Source organism: Pithys albifrons, chromosome 2 (assembly GCF_047495875.1).
Source record: "Pithys albifrons albifrons isolate INPA30051 chromosome 2, PitAlb_v1, whole genome shotgun sequence".
NCBI classification, from domain to species: domain Eukaryota; kingdom Metazoa; phylum Chordata; class Aves; order Passeriformes; family Thamnophilidae; genus Pithys; species Pithys albifrons.
The window spans coordinates 117,191,130-117,209,686 of NC_092459.1; the positions used below are offsets into that span (position 1 = coordinate 117,191,130).

The following is an 18,557-nucleotide window of genomic DNA, read 5'->3' on the forward strand; positions in this document are numbered from 1 at the left end:
CAGGCATGTGTGGGAGAATAAATCATCTGTGCGTTAAAAACTCGTAATAATGTTGGAGTAGTGTTAAATATAGCATTATAGGGCCTTTTGGTCTTATTGTGGCAGCTGTGTGGGTGGAAATTGCATCCAAATAGACGCTATTTTAGTTAAATTAAGTGTTACCCTGAGGGCTTTGGCCAATGTTCCATGTCTGAGCAGAAAGTTGGAGACCGCACCAGAGTCTGACACAGAGGCAGGCGCCAAGCGCTCTTCTCTCTCTCTCCTCTCTCCATTCCTTTTTCCTTTCTCCTTTCCTCTTGCCTTTCTTCTTTCCTTTCCTCCTCTTTCATTTTTTCTTTTCTTTCTCTTCCATGCCTTCCTTTCCCCCGTCCTCTTTCCTTTCATTTCCATTGTTTCCTGCAGAAGCTGCACAATTTAAATGCAGACTTTAGAACCGATGGGATCTGCTCAAGGGGCTGCCTTGCACTGACACGGGTGGTTAAACAACTTTGCTCTTCTGACAGTGTCTGCTCCGTGGTTTTTTTCAGACATGGGAAGGCTTTTGCATCATGTTTTGGTTAAACTCCCATTCCCCTCGGAGGAAGGCGCTGACTGGCTCCGCTTGTACCCCAGGGCATGTTCCTGCCCACGGTGATGGGCGCGATGCCCGAGGAGAAGGAGCGGGATCAGGATCGGGACGGCGCCTCCCCCGGCCCCGCAGTGCGGAGACACCCGCGATGCCTCGGGATCCTTCGGTCATGTCCATGGTGAGAGAACCCGGGTGCGGGTGGGTCGGTGCCCCGCACCCTCCGTGCCGCAGCCCAGACGTCCCCTTCCGTCTCGGGAAAGCGCCGAGGGCTTCTGGCCGCTGTTCAACATCAACAGAACACAGACAGTGCCACTGCCGCTGGCAGACCACGGCGGAGCATCCCGCAGCAGTGCCGGGGGCGGCGGGACCCTGCAGGGGACTGGACTCTCCGTGGGTGCGGGACCCTCCTGGCCGCGCCGCCCCGCCCCGCCCCGCCCGCACCGAACTTTACCGACTCGTGCGGCCGCTCCACCCGTCATGCATATTCATGAGCCGCGCCCGGCGCCGCTCCCCATTGGCCGCGCCGCCGCCTCCGCCGCTCCCATTGGCCGGCGCGGCTGTCACTCAGCGCGCGGGGCGGGGCGGCCGCGCCCTGCGGTGACTCACAGGGCGGAGTGCGGGTCCCGCAGCCGCGGCGGCAGCGCAGCCCGCGCCTCCCCCGCCGGCACTGCTCATTGTTCCGCCTGCTCCAGGCACCATGGACGAGCTGGACCAGTCGCCCCTGGTCTCCTCCTCCTCCGGGCCAGCCCGGCCGCAGCAGCCACAGTTTAACTACCAGTTTGTGCTCGACGACGAGAAGGAGGAGGAAGAAGAGGAGGAAGAGGAAGACGAGGACGAAGACTTCGACGAGCAGCTGGAGGTGATGGAGAGGAAGCCCGTGGCGGCTCCCACCGCAGCCCCGCAGGAGCGGCCGCCGCAGCTGCTGGACCTCGGCGACCCCGCCGAGCCGCCCCGCCCCGCCGCTCCGGAGCCGCCGCAGCCCGACTGGAGCCCCCGGGGAGCCGTGTCGTCCTCCTCCTCCTCCGCCACCACGCCGTCCCCCGCGCAGGAGCAGCCCGCGGCCCCCGCTCGGCCCGCGCAGCCCCAGCCGCCCAAGCCCGAGCCCACGGCCGCCCCCCGCAGAAGAGGGTCCTCGTCCGGCTCGGCTGGTGAGTGCCCCCGCCCCGGGGCATGGGAGGGCGGTGGCCGGGCTGGGAAGCCTCCGCCCGAGCCGCTCCGCTTCTCGGTCCGCGCTGCCCTGCCGGGAGGGTCTCTTTGTCTGCCGGCCCTCGGCCGCCTCCTGCGGCATCGCTCCCTCCCCTCCGCCGTGCTCGGGCGCGGCCCCGCCGCAGCTCATGCGGGAAAAAGAGCTCCCCCTCCCCTTTCTTTCTTTTATTTTTTTTATTGTAATTTTTCCTCTTTCTCTCCTCCTTCCCTCTGTGTTATGCTAATGGCGGGAGGGGAAGCGCCGCCTCGGCCGCCGCCTCGCACATGGGCCGCCCGGGGGCGAGGCCGCCGCCGCCTGGCAACGGCCGCGTCGGGGGCAGCGGGGACGGCACCGGCCACCGGCCGAGCCCCGGCACCGGCGGCACCCGCGGGCACCGGCCCAGCCCCGAGGGCACCGCTCGCGGGGTCCGCGCGGCTCCGGCCGGCCCTGCCCCGGCGCAGAGCCCGCCCCTCCCCTCCCCGCCCGCGCCGCATTGTCCCGCACACGGGTCCCCCCAGCCGGGCCGGCACTGCGGGCCCGGGGTGGAGCGCGGGGGAGGAGGGCAGCACAGATACTTGTCATCTTACTCATGTTGGACACGGCGCTGCAGGGAGGGGCCAGCGGGGGATTCGGAGGGAGGGCCGCCTGCCCTCCACCTGCCCGGCACTGCCCTGCGGCCGCAGCGCGCGTGGGGACGCTGCTCCCCGGCCGCGGACCGCGGGGCTGAGCCCCGGACGGGGAACTCGTAAACTAGGGAGGAATGTGTGGCAGCACAAAGGGCGCCCGGGCTGCTCGCCTCTGTAGGTGTGGCAGCCCCGGAGAGGAATGTCAGCCCCGCGTCCTGGATGGCCAGGCTGTCACCTGGGACTTCTCCGAGGCGCGCCCCGCAGTGTGGGGTACGGCGGAGTTCAAAGCTGTGTCCCGGGGGGTGGTGCCGCCCCCCACAATTCCTGGTGCTGCTGGAATGCCAGAGCCCTTCTGGCAAGGTCTAATCCAGGAGCTGACCCGCATGACTAATGCCTTGCATGCGGATTGCGAGGGTGCTTTGGCTCTGCTTCTGCTTAATTCACAGTGCAAGAGCTGACTCGAGGCCATTAAAACAGTGAATATGGACAAATAGAAGTGCCTCGTGATCACAGTGGGGAGTGCTTGCCTTCACTGCTGTTGTGGCATTGATATGTTGTAAAAATGCAGGATTTTGATAATAACTTGATATCACAGTATGAGGGGGCACGATCCCTAAGATCTAATCAAGAAAAGCCTCTGGACCAATAGTAAAAAAAGGCCTGTTATACTTGACTCTAGTTTTGTCAGGAGGAGTTTCACAAGGTGTTTGATTTGCATATGTGACAGGACTTCATGGTTAGTTGTGCTGTTGCCCTTCCTGAAGCCTGGGGTTTTTTGTTCCTCTGGGAGCTCTCTGTGCAGCAATATGCTGAGGAGATTAATTTTTTTTTGTTTCCACCATTTGGAGCACAGATGATGACAAAAGCTTGCAACAGACTGAAGAGGAGGGATTCTGGGTGATGAGTGAACAGAATTTTTCTAGACGTGTTCTTTGAGTGGAGCTGTGGAAGGTTTAAACAGAACTGAATGGAAGAAATAAGATCAAATCATGTTGCTTTGAAAAGTCAGGAGAAAAGTGTGTTTTCTGGAGGTGATCTGGTTTTCTACTCTCTGACCCCTGATGGTTGAGGCAAAAAAAGAGCACAGTAATTCCAGAAATAGCTCTTGGTTAGCAGAGAGGAGACCTGACTGTGAGAACTGTGTGGTGCAGCTGGGAAGTGGTATCAAAGAGTTCCTTTAATTTGTCAGTGGTGATTAATTTAGGGCTCTGAAGTGAGCACTGACATCTGGGGGAGGCCTGGTTTCCAAAGGCAAGGTGTTGTACACAATGCTGATCTAATGATGAGTTGAAATATTAGACCTGAAACTCGTAGATGAGAGCAAGCTGTGTTGATAAAAGCACTGGCAGGTTATCTCCTCAGCACTTTGGCCCTCTCAGATGCAGGAGCATTCACTTAAACATCAAGTATTTGTTAGTTTTGCATTCAGCAGTTGGTGTTAAAACTGTCTGGGGCAAAATATTTGGCTTGGCTTCACGTGAGTTCCCTTTGAGTCATGTTGGGAAGTTGGGAAAATGAATGTTCTGCCTGCAACTGGTGGTAGGGTGACCATGGCAGGAACAGCCACGTGGCTGGGGTGGTTCCCCCTCTGCAGGGTTATGGCTTCATTTACTTGGAGCTTTGAGAATAGCAGGGCTTCTTTGATCTGCAACAATTGGCTGTGCTGCTGCTTTTTGTCAGCGTAACAATAGCAAAAATGTATTGCTTTCTTGATGGCCCATTAAAATATATTTTATATACACATGGGCGTGTTCTTGAAAAGAAAACCTTTGTAACTGCTCTTGGTTACACAGTTAAGAGTATTCAGTATCATTGTTATAAGAGACTGGGACATAATTATACCTGGTGCAGGTCCCTGGCAGGGTAACAGAGCCTGCCTCCTGAAGGGTAATATAAATATTTGCAGGAGAGGAAAACAAGCAGGAGCACTGCAGTCACACTGGGGCTCTCCTGGATGCTTTCTGGGGTCTTGGTACTTGCTGTTGTGTGGGCACCAAAACCTATAGCCCTCCTAGAGAGATTACTACTGAAATAATTTGATTACTTGGATTTACAGACAGTGCAAAGAAAAGTCAGTTTGAGGAAGTTGTGCATGGTCAAAGCAGTGCCCCTCCCTCCTTTTTTTTTTGGCTTGCTGCCCAAAGTAAGAATAACCAATGTGCTGTAATGAGTGGATACCACTTTCCCCCTTCAAGCCCTACATCCTGCAGCACTGGATCCTACTTTTAAAGGGAGGTCATATATCACTTTGCTGGAACAGACTGTAGTGTTGTGAAGTTACACTGCACTTCCAAGGAGCTGTATACAGAAGCCACCAGCCTGGCCCTGGGCCAGCATGCAGAGAGAATAAAGATGTTTCCTTGTGTCTCGCTTGCCTGCACTGACCTCGGTTAAATACACATGCAAATGTTGTGAAGGGCCACTTTATTAATTAGCCTTGGGTTTCCATTTGATTATGGAGGACTTTTTCTGTAATTCATCCATGCTGGGGAGAGGTTTCCGGCAGGGTTTGCTGATGTGCCAGCCAGTGTGAGGCCGAGGTCAGCAAAGCTGCCTGGAGCTGTCTGTGCCCTGGCCAAGCTGGGCCCAGCTCTTTGGGTGGAGTGTCTGTACCTGCCTCTGCTCACCCCAGAGGGTGGTGACTCTTCTCCCTGCACATCCCAGCATTTGCATTTTACACCCATTCCAGCGCAGCTCATCCGCTCCCCAGACTTTCCTGCTGTGCTGCTGTGTGTGCACGGACTCCTGCAGGGGAGTTGTGTGGATTTTAAGGACATGGTGCAGCATGACTTGGAAAAAACCCGTGGCTGTCCTTGAATACTACCACTGGTGACTTTCATCTGCACCCTTCATTGATTAAATATGTTCCCACTTGTCTTCAGTGTTTCTCTGAGGTGCAGGACCCTTTCTCATCCCAAATATAGTCACTAAAGCTCTAACGGAGGTGGTCATAAGCTGGATTATCTAAGATAGAATGTGATTTTTTTTGTGTGTTAGAAGGAGGAGAGTAGTCAGCAATTTGACTGGTATAGTAATGCTGGTATCTTCATTTCCATGTTTTGTGTTCTCATCTCGGTGAGTTCAACAGGGGATCAAGTTACTTATTCAGTTTTATTCATTGTCATGTGCAGTGACTTGCACTGGGCCTGTTTCTGTAACTGAGCTGCTGTAAGAGTTTCAGAAACCAAACAGCTCATTTTTCTGTTAACCAGAAGTCCTTGCAAGGACAGTCCTGCCAAGTTTATGGTATATTTGCTTTGTGTGTGTAGCCCTTGACTTGCTCTCCAGGGTAAAACCACACAGCTTCCGCCTACCCTAATGATGTAGCCTCAGGGAAGTTTGGAATTGCACTGGGAGTTTTCCCCTTGGAGATGAAATCCTACAAACCACAAGTTAGGAGTCAGGGAAGAACCACTGTTTGCCCTTTCCCCCCTTCCTGGCTCTCTGTAGTTAAGGAAGGTTGGAGCATGGCCATGGAGTGACCCCACAGTCCAGTCCCCCTTGTTGCATCCCCACTGGTGCCTGTGTAAGGGCTCTCTCACCTCTCAGGTAAGCCCAGCCAGCAGCCCCTGGGGAAGTCAAGGAGAGCATTCAGGCTTCCCAGTCAGTGGTTTGCTCCTCACTGGGGCAAAGTTCTGCGGAAGTGGATGTTGTTTTCCCTTTCCATCCCTCTTCCTCCAGAATCCTGGGATTTTGGAGAGCACTGAGTCAGGGAGCCTGGCTGTAGCAGGAGGCACAGAGGCATCCCTGTGAACCTGGAGAGAATTCTGGGGGGGGTTTGGTGCTTGCCACACAGTTCTGGGGGTGGAGAGGCTTTGTCTGCTCCTTTCCATGTCCATTTTGCCACACCCAGCTGCTTGTCAGCCCTCATGGATCTGTCTTTGTGTGCTGGGAAGGAACAAAGGCTGGTTGGCCTTAAACCTGAGGCATGTCTCCTGTGCTGGAGTTGGTTCTTTATTTTCTGTTAATATTTTGAAAGATGTTTTTTTTTGTGCTGACAGGTTTCTATAGTAACTGTGAAACTCAGATACAAAAGCTACCAATGCAGAGTTCAATCTGAAAATGTCCTTTGGGTTCCAGACAGTTTGGAAGCAAGGAGATAGTTCTTGGTCTTTTGTTGGCTGGAAAATGTAAAGCAACATAAAGCTCACAGGTAGATTGTCTTGGGAGATTCAGAAATGCTTATGCATGAAGTAGGAGGGAAATTGTATAACTATCAATCTGCATTAGAAATGAAAGACATAAAGCTATTATTGCCAAGTAAAATTAGTGAACTGAGGCCTCAGTAGAACATGAACTGTTTCCATGCAGGTTTTTTTTAATGGTTTATGATCTAAAATAGAAATTAATCCTGTTATGCTTTGGAAACACTGCATAATGATTTCTCCTTGTTCTCCAGTGTCAGTTTGTGGGGAGCACAGGACAGGCAGCACTGACACCCCTGAGCTCCAGCTGGGTGGCACTCGTTTGGTGGGCCTGCCATCACTGAGAACTGTTACAAAAGCAGTAAAGTAATGGGCTTATTAATATTCACAAAGTCTGAGCAAATAAAGTTATCTCAGTGTTTCTATCTTTCAAATAGAAATAATCAATCTGCTGCCAACTGCAACTGTCAAAATAGGGAGATTTTCAATTAGATTAGACTTTAAGGTTTTAAATTGCTACTTTCCCCCATGTTCTTTAATGTGTTTGTCTGTATTTGTTGCTTTCTGCTGTATAAAGCAAGCACGCTTTGAGTTTCCCCCCACTCATGGAGGAGTGTTGGGAGTGCCAGTGTGACCCTCCCTGGCCTTGCTGGGATCTTGCCCTGTATCTGAGGAAATGCTGTCAACTTGTACTTGCAGCTTTTTAATGAACAGGGCAATCATGTCATCAACTTCATCAGCTAGGAAGAATATGGTAGTTAAGATGTCTTTAATAAGACACAAGACTGAGATAAATATAAACTTTGCTGTTGTCAGTCTGTCAAAATCCTCCTGCTTTTCCAGTGTATCCCTGGTTTGTGACAGTTCCCTTGAACTCTGCTGTCCCCTTTTCTGGCAGGAGATAAATTGCTCAGTGCATGTCCTGTGTGTGTGCTGAGCAATCCAGTGCCAGGGGGAGCAGATGAAAGGACAGGTTGGAACTGCAGAACAGAGGGGAGGGAGCAGGGACAGAAATGGCAGTGGCAGAGAGAGGGCTCCAGTCAGGGCCTTCAGCCAGAGCTGAGAGTGTTCTAAACCCCAGTTTTCTGTTTAATGATCACATTGGTAGGTAAGAAAATCAGCTTTCCCCTGTATGTGTGTTGGGTCTTAAATGACATAAAAGTGGATTTGCAAACCCTGTATTGATCCAAATGCCTTGCAGTGCTGGAGGGTCACAAGGACATCAGGACAGTGAATCTTCACTCTGCTTCATCTCTTTCATTAAAAGCTATTCTGCAGGTACTAATGGCTATAATGAATCCATGTTTTTCCCTTATTTGAGAAGATTTCTTATGCACCAATTTGTTTTTATTTTCCAGACTGTAAGCTCTTGTGTCAGAGGCTTGTCACACAAGGTAATGTGTTGGGAAGAGATGCCAAAAGAAATCAGTAGCATCTCTTTTCCATTCTGCAAAGATTAATTTAGCTAATAAACACATTCTTCTGCAATGATAAGGTTGCTAATCTAAATACTGCATAATTTGTTTAATTGTGGGGAAAGCCGGGAAAAATTCCATCTGTACAAATCAGTGAAAGGGAATCTTATGATTGGTATAATCTCTAAAATTAAATTGGATCATGTCTGCATAATGATAGGATTTGCATGGCTCTTTAGACCTCCTGCTTTTGAATAAGTTCCGATGTAATTATTGTATTTTTCTGCTTTGTGGCACTGCCAGAACCCAAATTGCTGTTTGTTACTTCAATGTATGGTAGAGAGTTTGGGGCTTAAGAGTTATTTAGTTTTTAGAGGAGTTATTTAGTGTTTTTTTTTGTTACAACTATTGCTAGAGACTGCACACTTGGCTGTAAAGCTGTGGCTGGCTGGACACGTGTTTGCAGTTGGCTACATTGTTTCTTTCTGCTTCTTTTTAATCAAATACATTGAAATAGTAGAAATTGGGGACTGGAGATGCTCAGTCTGGGAATGTTCATATCTGAGAGAGCTCTAAATGAATTTCAAGCTTTGCTATAAACTAAATCTGATTTAGATTTTAAATAAAGTTGGGATTGTGCAGTGGGTGTTCCAGGCTGGGAGCAGTTGGAGTGAATTGTGGCCACCTGACTTCAATAAAGGGAGGCTTTGCCACTACCTGATGGTAATTTGGGTAATGAAGCAGGATTTGTGATTGGCCAGTGAATGCACCTGGGGAAGGCCCAGGTGACCTGTGGCACTTGGGCTGTGTCCCTCACTGCTCCCTGGGCTTGGATCCTCCTCAGAAGCCACAAAGGTTTCTCCTTGTTCCTCAGAGGATTGGACTCTCCTCCTGGCGAGCCCCTGTGGGTTGCTGGAATGGGATGATGGGTATGTGCAACCTGTTTCTGGGAGTTTCTCTTGGTGTGAGAACAGTGAAAGTTTCTTTGGAGCTGAACTGTGAGACTTTTTCCTGTGTTTGTTTGGTGTGAGTAACACAATGTGCCCAATGAAACGCTGTCCCTGCTCAGAGCTGCAGTGACACTGCCCTGGGTGAGGGGTTTGAGAAGGACGTGGCCTTACAGAACCGCCCTCTGGATCCTGACCATGCTGGCACTGGGCAGAGCGGGGCAAGGCTGAGCTGAGCCTGCAGTGCTGGCTGAAGTGCTGAATGGCCTGTTAGGAAGCCCCTCGTAGTGGGGCTTTGCTTTGGCAGTGTGGAAATTGCCATGGAGGGCGTTGTGATAGAGCAGATTCACTTCTCTTGCTTGGGTTGGCTCTGGGATTGCAGGGGGTGTTGCTGCCCTTCTCCTCCCTGGGCAGCTGATCAGGAGCAGTGGCACCTCCTCCCCTCTGCCACTGCCCTGTGGGCTCTGCAGTACTGGCACTTGGCCTCAGGTGGAGGGGTTGGCAGAGGAGAAGCTGAGATTGTTCCAGCAAAAGCGATAGTGAAAATCCCCCCCTTGCCTAAACCAGGATGGTTACAGACCCTGCTTAGACAACAAGAAAGCAGCTCTTGCTGCTGTGCCTGCACAAACAGACTGTTTAAGGCAGCAGCATTGTCCAGAATGCTTGGTTTGAACTTTATTGCTTCAAACAGCATGAAATGAGAGCTCTCCTGGGCAGTCCAGGTGATGCCAGTTGCAGTAAATTCCGTCAGGGCCTGCAGTGACCTACAGCTGCTCTTGTTGCCAAGCAAAAGCTTTGGCTCCTTGGTGATCCCAACTGTGACTCTCTCAAGATGTTAAAAATTGAGCAACTTTTTCCCCTGAAATCTGCCACAGAATCTCTGTCTTCTGTAGCAGCTTGTACACTTTGCTCCAGGATTTCCAAGTATTTTATACTGGAAACCTCTTTATAAACTTATAAACTATAACTAAAAACAGCCAGATGAGAGAAGCTAATTATTCGCTGTGGCTCTGTAGCCTGATCTAATGATGTGAGATGCTATTAATAGTTAATGTTCTTAATCTCAAATGGCTTAAATATTTGGTGAAATCCCGAATTTAGAACAATGGCATCATAACAGGAGATGCTTAAATGGAGTTTGTGTGGGCAGCTGTTTTTCTCAGGAAATTCTTGTGAAGTTGTGTGCCCTTGTTGTGCACTGCAGTCAGAAATTAGGCATCCCAGAACCTGAAATAATTCAATTTAACTTCTAAAGGGGCCACGAGTGTTGCAAACAGCCCGAGATTAGAAATGCTGACACAGGAACAACTTGGTGCATTGAGGAAAGAAACAGTTTCTCTTTCAGATCTGCCCAGAGGGGTTGCTGCAAATGGCACGTTTGTACAGTGTGAGTCATGTCACAGATACCATTCCTTGGCATATTAATTTTACTCTGTTTTCTTGTATTGTTATATATTTATGTTAACAGGAGAGGCCCCTCACAGTCAGTGTCCCAGCGTGGTCAGTCTGGGAGATAAAGCCGTCCCTGTGTGGCTGCTCAGGGAACTTGCTCCCTGCCTGAGCGTGCAGAGGTGCAGGGGATGCTGAAAGATTCCATTCTTGCCAAGTTTGGTTTACATTTTTCAGCAAAGTAATGCAGGAAATGGTTTTATGCTCTCCAGGCTGAAACTGCCATGCAGGAGCCCAGGGCAGTCCCTGCCAAAGCTCAACTGGGCAGCAGGTGAAGTTTGCTCAGGGTTCTCCTGGGGGTTCTTAAGTTTGAACACTGAGCTCCTACAGAAAATGAGAGCAGCACAATAAACCCACTGAGCACAGCCCTGGTGCTGGTGGCTGGAAGGAACACAGGTGGGACCAGATGGAAGGGAATTTACTTGCACAAATCCAGTGGGGAGAGATGGAAATCCCTGGCTGAGTTCTCATTTTCTGATTGAAGTTTTTATTTCTAGACTGAAGTCCTGCTTTCCTTTGGCAAGTATGTTTTGTGGGAAGCAAAAAAAAAAAGGGCTATTTTCTCATAAATTGCTTTTCTTGGAATTGACAGTTTACTATTTCTTAATGTTAAACATTCTCCTCTTTTTCTCTGGAAATCTTTGCACCAAAATATCACTTCAGTCCTTGCCTAGGAAAGCTCCCTCCATTTATTTCTCTACTTTTTATCTGAAACTTTGATATTTAAATATAAAGTTTTATGCTGGTATTATCAGCATTTTAATGCTAGTGGGCATTCAGCAAAAATTAAAATTAGAGTTTAAAATTTCACTGGTGTCAGGGGGTTATTTTTGAACAAAACTGAAATTTGATTCTTCTTAAGGGACCCTGTGTTTTAGCTGAAACCAAAATACAGAGTTTTAAAGTTGGAGGGTTCATGCTAATGAAAGGAGAAGCTACAGGGTTATTTGTGGGTGGATTTTTTTTGGAAATATTTAATTTGCAGAATGTTTCTGCAAAAATAGCAATGCAGTCAGACAGGTTGAGTCTATCAAGTTGTCTATAAAAGCCATGGATTGGAGTGCCCAGTAACTAATGGCAAGTGATACCACTCATAAATAGGTGGGCAGCCTTTCTCTAAACTGCAGTGCTGAAAGGACTTTACTGACCTGCATCATTATGGATTTTTGACAGATAAATTGGGAGAATAGACTTTTTTACTGTAGATTGTGTTCATTTTGAGCTCATTCTTCTGTATTTCCTGGCACAAATGTGTCTTGTGATGAAAGCATTAACTGAGCAGTTCTTACTGAAGGAGAAATTCAGTTATAAAAAACTGAAGGTTTCTTAGATTTTTCTGCATAACTTTGGGTGAAACTTTGCTGGAGAGAAGGTTCACTTTGCAGGCCAATTAAAGTGTTTTAAATACCCACCTTTGCTTGCAAATAATGTTGCTTAGGGGCTGATGTATCCTGAAACTTCTTTTACCTGATTCTTGTAGTTGTGTGCTACCTGTTGGTTGTTGTCCCCTGGTCTGTGCCACTGAGATGCCAACAGGAGGTGCCACCCTGAGTGCTGTCCTGGATGTGCCCTGTGTGCCCACAGAGCTGGTTCTGGGAGGTTTCTGCCTCCAGCAGGGCAGGGGAGGAGTCCTCAGGGTCATCTGAATTCCAGCCTGAGGAGAGTGAGGGGTCACTTCACATCCCTGCTGGTGTGGGAGTTGTCCTGCCCCATTTTCTCTGCTTGCCTGGAGGTGTTACACAGGAGCACAGCAGGAAAAGCCCTTGTATCTCTCTCCTTCCAGCAGGAAAAATGCCGTTCTGAGGTGGGTGGAGGGAGAGTGGGTGGTTCCCCTGGGCTGCTTAGGAAATGCTGCTTTTATGTAATCTCTCCTCACACTCCAGCCTGGTGTGGAAAATAAAGTTTGGGTGTGGATGTGACATCCTGCCATTGAGAGAACCTGGAGCTCAGGGACCTGCATGGCCATTGTGCGACTGTGGTGAGCAAATGGAAGGCAGAGCTGAGAAGGACTTTGTGCACTGAGACAGAACTGGCAGCCATGCTCCTGGAACCAGAGACTGAGGCCTCTCTCTCTGGGCTTGGAAAGGGTTCAGAGATCTTACATCGAGAGTTTCTGGTCGAGATTGCAGTTGGCCTTTGGGCAGGAAGGGGACTGCTCCTTCAGGGTCTGTTTTTGCATGTTCCTCTCTGCCTCCTCAGCCCAGTAGGCTCTGTTGTCTTTCTTTGTCCTTCTTTTCCTTCTACATTTTAGACCCCTCCGCTCCATTGTTGTGTTGTAACACAACACTGTATTATTGTTGTTGGTTCCCTGTGAGACTCTTTTCTGTTGGGCTGTTGGTCTCTGTCCTCAGGGGCTGCAGCAGGACCAGCACCCAGTGCACTCTTGGAGGGACACAGCTCTGCATTTGTGCTGGGGAGATGTTCCTGCTTGGCCCAGGCAGAATGCTGAGGGCAAAAGCAGAGTGTGCTGCTGCTTGCTGCCAACCTAAGGCTTTCTGGCCTAAAACTGAAGCTCACACTGGCCCTTGATGTTCCAGGCACACTGAAGGAAAACCTCTGTTCCTGCTAAAGCCTTGTTTGAGGGAGGCAGAGCATCTCTTGGGACTGGTTAGTCTGTGCTGCACTCAGAGCCCCTTGTTTCACCCTCCAAACCGGTGACTTGCCAGCTTGCCCCATGGCACTGTGGGCCCCTTGGGAGCAGCCTCCTTGTGGGAAGGATCCAGGGCATGTGGAGCTGAGCAGCTCCTGGGATAAGGGGCCCACATGGCACCCCAGGGCTGAGCGTTGTGGTTCTGGGTGTCATGTATTGATCAGTTGTCCTCCAGTGTGGGTTTTGTCCTTAGAAGCTTTTGCCACCACTGAGCTGTGACTCTGCTGTCATGTGCTCTAAATTTGGAATTGAGGTTTCTCTCTGTGTGGTCCTTAATGGAGAATTGTCATTTTTAGGCAGCTGAACAGAAATCCCTCTGGTCTGGCAGGAGCGGAGGGAGCTTTGAACTCCCCAGTCCCACCTTCCGGCTTTGTGACTGTTTGCTGTTGTCTGCAGGTGGTGTTTGTAACCCACAAACTACAGCCAGTTAACAGCGTTCTGGGAAACAAAACCAGCCAACTGTTTGCTGTGACAGGAAATGCAAGTCTGAGGAGACTTGGGTTTTGCAGAACTGCTGATGGGATTGAGTCAGCCAGGCAGGTCAGGAGTGTCTCCAAGAGGCACTGCTCCTGCACAGAGCTGTGGGTCAGGGCCAAACCCAGCTTACCCTAAAGCCTTGCCTGGCTGGGTCCTTATGGATGTGCTGCTGCAGCTCCCACATTTCTCACTTACCTTCTATCTTTTAAATTCAGTGGTTTCTATTATTCTTCACTTTTCATTAAAAAACCCCTCCAAACTAAAAAAAAACCCCACACCTCTTTTCCAGTACTTGATTTTGTCCAGGCAAATAACAATCTGAGAACTTTATGCACTTTTCAGAATGAAACATACTTCCCTAAATGTTATGGTTTTTACACTAATGTAAGGCCAATGGGCCGTGACAGACCTGGGCATAATGCTGATGCAGGAGTGCAGAGCTCTGGTTGTCTCTGCCTGGTTGCTCATGAGGGCTGGCACTGCTGCTTTGAGTGTGCATTGGAGATCTGGGTTTGCTTTGTGAGATATTAGTGATGCCTGTAGATTGTGTACTCCTGTGAACAGAGACACACTGCAGACAAGTTAATGGAGAAAGATATAGGGGTTTATTAGAAGGACCTTCCACGATCAAACCCAGGGGGGTTTGACCCCAGGACAGACCCTATGGTCAGGAAGTCACAGGGTTTTATACCTGTCTTGGTTTGAGACAAAACTACTACAATACCCCTCACGGACATCCAAACAGAAGTTCCCATTTCTCTCTAGTGCCCACCCAAAAGTCCTGCCAATCTGCCCCTTCGTCATGGAGGCGGGGGGGGGAGGGGGGCAGTTAGGCCTTCTCCTGTTGTTTGTCTTCTGTTACCTTGCAGGTGTCTGCTCAAAACAGCTCAGCCTTGACAAGGCCTGCCAAGCTTGTGAGAAAGGCACTTTAATATTCAGACTTAAGATCAGGGCAACTTAGCAGAGACTCTATGATTCTGAAACCTTCTAAAATTACATTAAATCACATTCTTAGGCATCATTAGGCTTAAAACAAACCCAGCAAAGTCAAACTGGCTGCTTGGATCATGCCAAAGAAGGCTTTAAAATAATGCTTGTCTGTGTTACAACACAAGGAAAATAAAGGTACAAAGCAAATAGTCATTTACTGTGGCCAGTTTGCCCAGGATGGTGTGTCTGTGGGTGCCATGTTTGGGGAGGTTTCAAGGCTTCTTCAGCCATTGTAATGTTGCACAGTTTGTGGTGGAGGCTCCCTGGGCTGCTGCTCTCACAGCGGGTGCTGGGGAGCCTCTGGCATCCCGAGCTGGGTGAGGACTGTGTGGCACTGCCAGTGCAAGGGGAGCTGCTCAGCTGTGGGGGAGTCTGGAGGGGGCAAAGAAAGAGTGGCTGCTGTGGTGTATTTTAGCTGAGACTGGTCATGGCTCCCTCAGCTGTGAATGGAGGATCTGAGTGTGGTCTCCCAGCTCACCCAGCCTGTGTGCTGTTCCCTGGCTCTGCCTGGTTTCCTGGGAACTGACCCCTCGTGTGCTTTCTCCCTCTTCACCCTACCCTTTACTTCTGCTGAGGTTGTTTGTTTGTTTTTCAGATGAGACCCCTTTTGCTCTTCCTGCTACACCTGCGCCTCTGATGCCCTCCTCTGCAGGCAAGTTCTTTCTGCTCCCTTTGTCTCACCCCTCCTGCCTCTCTGAGCTCATTAACCCTGTCCCTCTGGTCTGCCTTGACCACAGTCAGCACGGGTCCAAGAATAGCCTCTGTCACATTGCTCAGTTTTAACTTTGCAGTTGATCTGTTCCACATTTTAATAGGCATCCATTTCTCAACATGGCAAAAACTGCTTGATGAAGAATGTACAGCCATCTGTGAATTCTTGGACCCTTGATGTAGGAGGGAAGTGGATACTGTTAACAGGTTAACACATAGAGCATAGTTGCTTTACTGATTTAGCAGAAAGATTTAATCCATAGTAACTTTCTGCAGTATTTTATAGAAGTAAAATTTGTACCTGTAGTATTTACTTAGTGCTTTTTGTTTGGTACACTGTCCACCAAATTGCCATTTAAAATAAATGTTAAAAAAGACTTTGCTGGCACACATATTTATGCCCAAACACACACAGGTCCCCTCTCTCTGTCCCCCCTTGCCACCCTCCTGCTCTGACTCTGTTAATACTGCCCTCTGTACTTGTCTGGCATCTTCAGCTTTACTGAGATCTTTGTGCTGCATAAAGTTGCTGCTCCTCAAGCTCTTGTGCTAGAAGTGAAATAGAGTAGCTGTAAACTGATGCTGTGTATTCGTGGCTCGTAGTACCCATGGTAGAACTTGGAAGAGCCCCTCATTAACTGAAATCACCTGAACTTGTCTTGAAAGTTTGCATTGACTAAAGAGCACTTGCATTCTCTGACTTTCCTTTCTGTCACAGACAAAGTTCTGGACTTGCAGGAGCAGCCAGGTAGCACTAAGGCGCTTGGGCAAGAGGATTTCACTGCAGTCCTGCTTGATGCTGCTCCTTCTCTTCCCTCCTTCTCTCCTCTCTCAGCTGAGCCCTTTAAAGAGCACACAGCCTTTGATACCCTCTCAGATGGATTACCTGCAAGAGGCACGTACAAAGAAAGTGCAAGTGAGGTGTATAAGGAAACTATGAAAAATGCCAGAAATCCCTTTCTTGCAGAGGGAAATGACAAAGACATTTCAGAGGCAAAATACTCAGAACCCCCATTTGCTAAAGCCGAAGCAGCCATTTTATCTCCTGCTAAAGAAGAAACACAGCTAGAGGGCCCTAAAGAATCACCTAACCTGGAGAAAATGCCTGCACAGCCCCTGAGAATGTCTCCAGAAAGTCCTCAAGACTTGTTTGAGAGAAAGGAGGAAGATCTCTTCTATAACAGAGACATGTACAGTGGTGGAGATCATGGTGAGAAAGGGGCATTGAAGGAAGACCCTCTTAAGAGGGAAGAATATGCAGATTTCAAACCATTTGAGCCAATATGGGAAGTAAAAGGTGCTAGTCATGGACTGAGCAGCATGAAGGAGGATGTTGGAAGTAAGACAGAGGCCAAACTGGAGAGCAGTTTGGATGAGAAATATAGTGTGGGGAAGCTGAATGTGCAGAAGGATTATGAAAAAGAGAGCGAGGGCAGTGCTGAAGATGCCTCTTTCCCAACTACCCCAGAAGCTGTAAAAGAACCTTCGCAGACTTACATCACTTGTACTAAATTTGACTCCTCTCCAAGCCCTGATGGTGACAAAGCCAAATCTCTGTCTCCACTGGAGGAAGGCACTTCAGAAAACAGAACTGATGACGAGAAAAAGATGTCAGAAATGAAGGCTCAGCCAAGCCCAGCAGAAGGGGGTTTTAGGAGGGACGGGCAGGGGGCTGCCCCCGCCAGGGCTGAGGCTGGGCCAGCAGTGCCACCCGACGCCGCGACCGCCATGCCCGAGGGTCTCACGCCAGACCTGGTGCAGGAGGCCTACGAGAGCGAAATGCACGATGCAGGAGGCACCAAGCTGGTGTACGAGAGCAAGATTGACCTGGTGCAGAGCTCTGGGGCAGCTCAGGAGAGCCTGAAGCCTGTGGCCCAGATCTGCCCCTCCTTTGAAGGGCCCGAGGCTGCCCCCTCTCCCATCCTGCCAGACATCGTCATGGAGGCCCCGCTGGGCACTGCTGAGGCCTCTGCTGTGCCACTGCAAGCTTCCCCTCTGGAAACCTTCATTGCCCCTGCCAAGTATGAGGGGGTACAGGGAGAGGCTGAGAAACCCCCTGGGTACCAAGAGGCCGTGACTGCCTCTCTGGCACAGCCCCAGGAAGCCAAGGAGGCGATAGCATTCAAACAACCTGCTCGGGAGAGCAGCACCACTCCTGAAGATCTGGAGACTCCCTATATATCCATTGCCTGTGACCTGATCAAGGGAACAAAGGGCTCTGGTGAAGCTGCTGCTCCGTCCCTTCCAGAGAGCTCAAAGGCACTGGTCACAGAACATGTTCCTCAGGATGTGCCTGCACACAAGGAACTGGGGGGAAAACTGTCTCCACAGTTTGGGAAATCCGAACTGTTTAGCAGCCAGGCAATAGCTGACTTTGCTGAGGAACTGAGTGAGGAGCCATCTCTCAGCTTAAAGAGCAAATCCACTGAGAGCGTTACTACTGATGAGGAACATGAGGAAGGGCCGGTGGGTTCAGGAGCTGCTGCAGGCAAGCCTTACCTGGAGTCGTTCCCACCCCAGCTGGACTCCTCCAAAACTGTTGCTGCTCCACCATCTGAGCCAGTACCTGCAAAGATAGCCAAGGCAGAGAAGATTCCTCTTCAAATGGAAGAGCTGAATGCTTTGGCTTATTCAGCTGATGTGTCTGCTGCTATGGAACCAAAAACAGGAGATGACAAAGCTCTCTCACCCATGGACTCTTCCCCAGTCTCAGTGGAAGACGACTTTGTGATGTTGGGTCACCCTAAAACCTCTCCTGAATTCATGACAGAAGCCCCTGGCAGAGACATAATGCACAAAGATGAAGAGATCAGTAAGGTGATCCAAGGTGAGAAGAGGCAGTTGCCTTGCCCAGAGCTGCCCTGTGACCTGTCTATGAAGAATGTAGAAGCAAAGGCTGAGGAAGATACCAATGCCTTGAAAAAGTCCTTGGAGGCTGTGGACAGAGAAGTGCCTGAAGTACCCACGATGTCCTTACCGGCCACGGATACCTCACCTTTACCTGCTGACAAAGAGATAGTCAGTGTAGGAAAACCAGGAGCTTTGGAGAAGGAAGCTGAGAAAGCAGCTGCTTCTGTTAAAGAAAAGAAAAAGCCTCCTGCTGTATTTTCAGCCAAGCTGACTAAATCTTCAGGTAATCTGTGTATGCTGTCTTGCAAATCTGCCTAATTCTTCAGCTAAACTTAAGCATGTCATAACTTGCTCTTTTTAAGTTGCTTTCTGTAGACTTCTGCCAGTAGGCTGAGGGTAACAGCAAATGTTAGTGCCTGCACTTGTACCTTTTCTATATTCTGATTGCTTTAGTCCTTTTTTCTGTTTATCAGGTATGGACTCATTGTCTCCAGTTCTCTCCTTCAGTTCTGCTGCTCGGCGTCTGGCCCTGCAGAAATCAGT

The 18,557-nt window shown here is 49.7% G+C and overlaps 1 protein-coding gene across 4 annotated transcripts in view; it reads left to right on the forward strand.

Moving 5' to 3' along the window:
• The first annotated feature begins 1,158 nt into the window (after nt 1–1,158).
• RTN4 (reticulon 4) overlaps nt 1,159–18,557 on the forward strand; it is a 40,777-nt gene continuing 23,378 nt past the window's right edge. Inside the window, exons 1-4 of one of the 4 annotated variants that reach the window (XM_071582252.1) lie at nt 1,159–1,716; nt 7,884–7,919; nt 15,049–15,105; nt 15,883–18,297. In XM_071582252.1, the coding sequence (XP_071438353.1) occupies nt 1,266–1,716; nt 7,884–7,919; nt 15,049–15,105; nt 15,883–18,297 (2,959 nt within the window). In that variant the 5' untranslated portion in view covers nt 1,159–1,265. The remainder of the gene's footprint in view (nt 1,717–7,883; nt 7,920–15,048; nt 15,106–15,882; nt 18,298–18,557) is intronic. The other 3 variants (XM_071582246.1, XM_071582247.1, XM_071582248.1) reach the window with 3 other exon arrangements.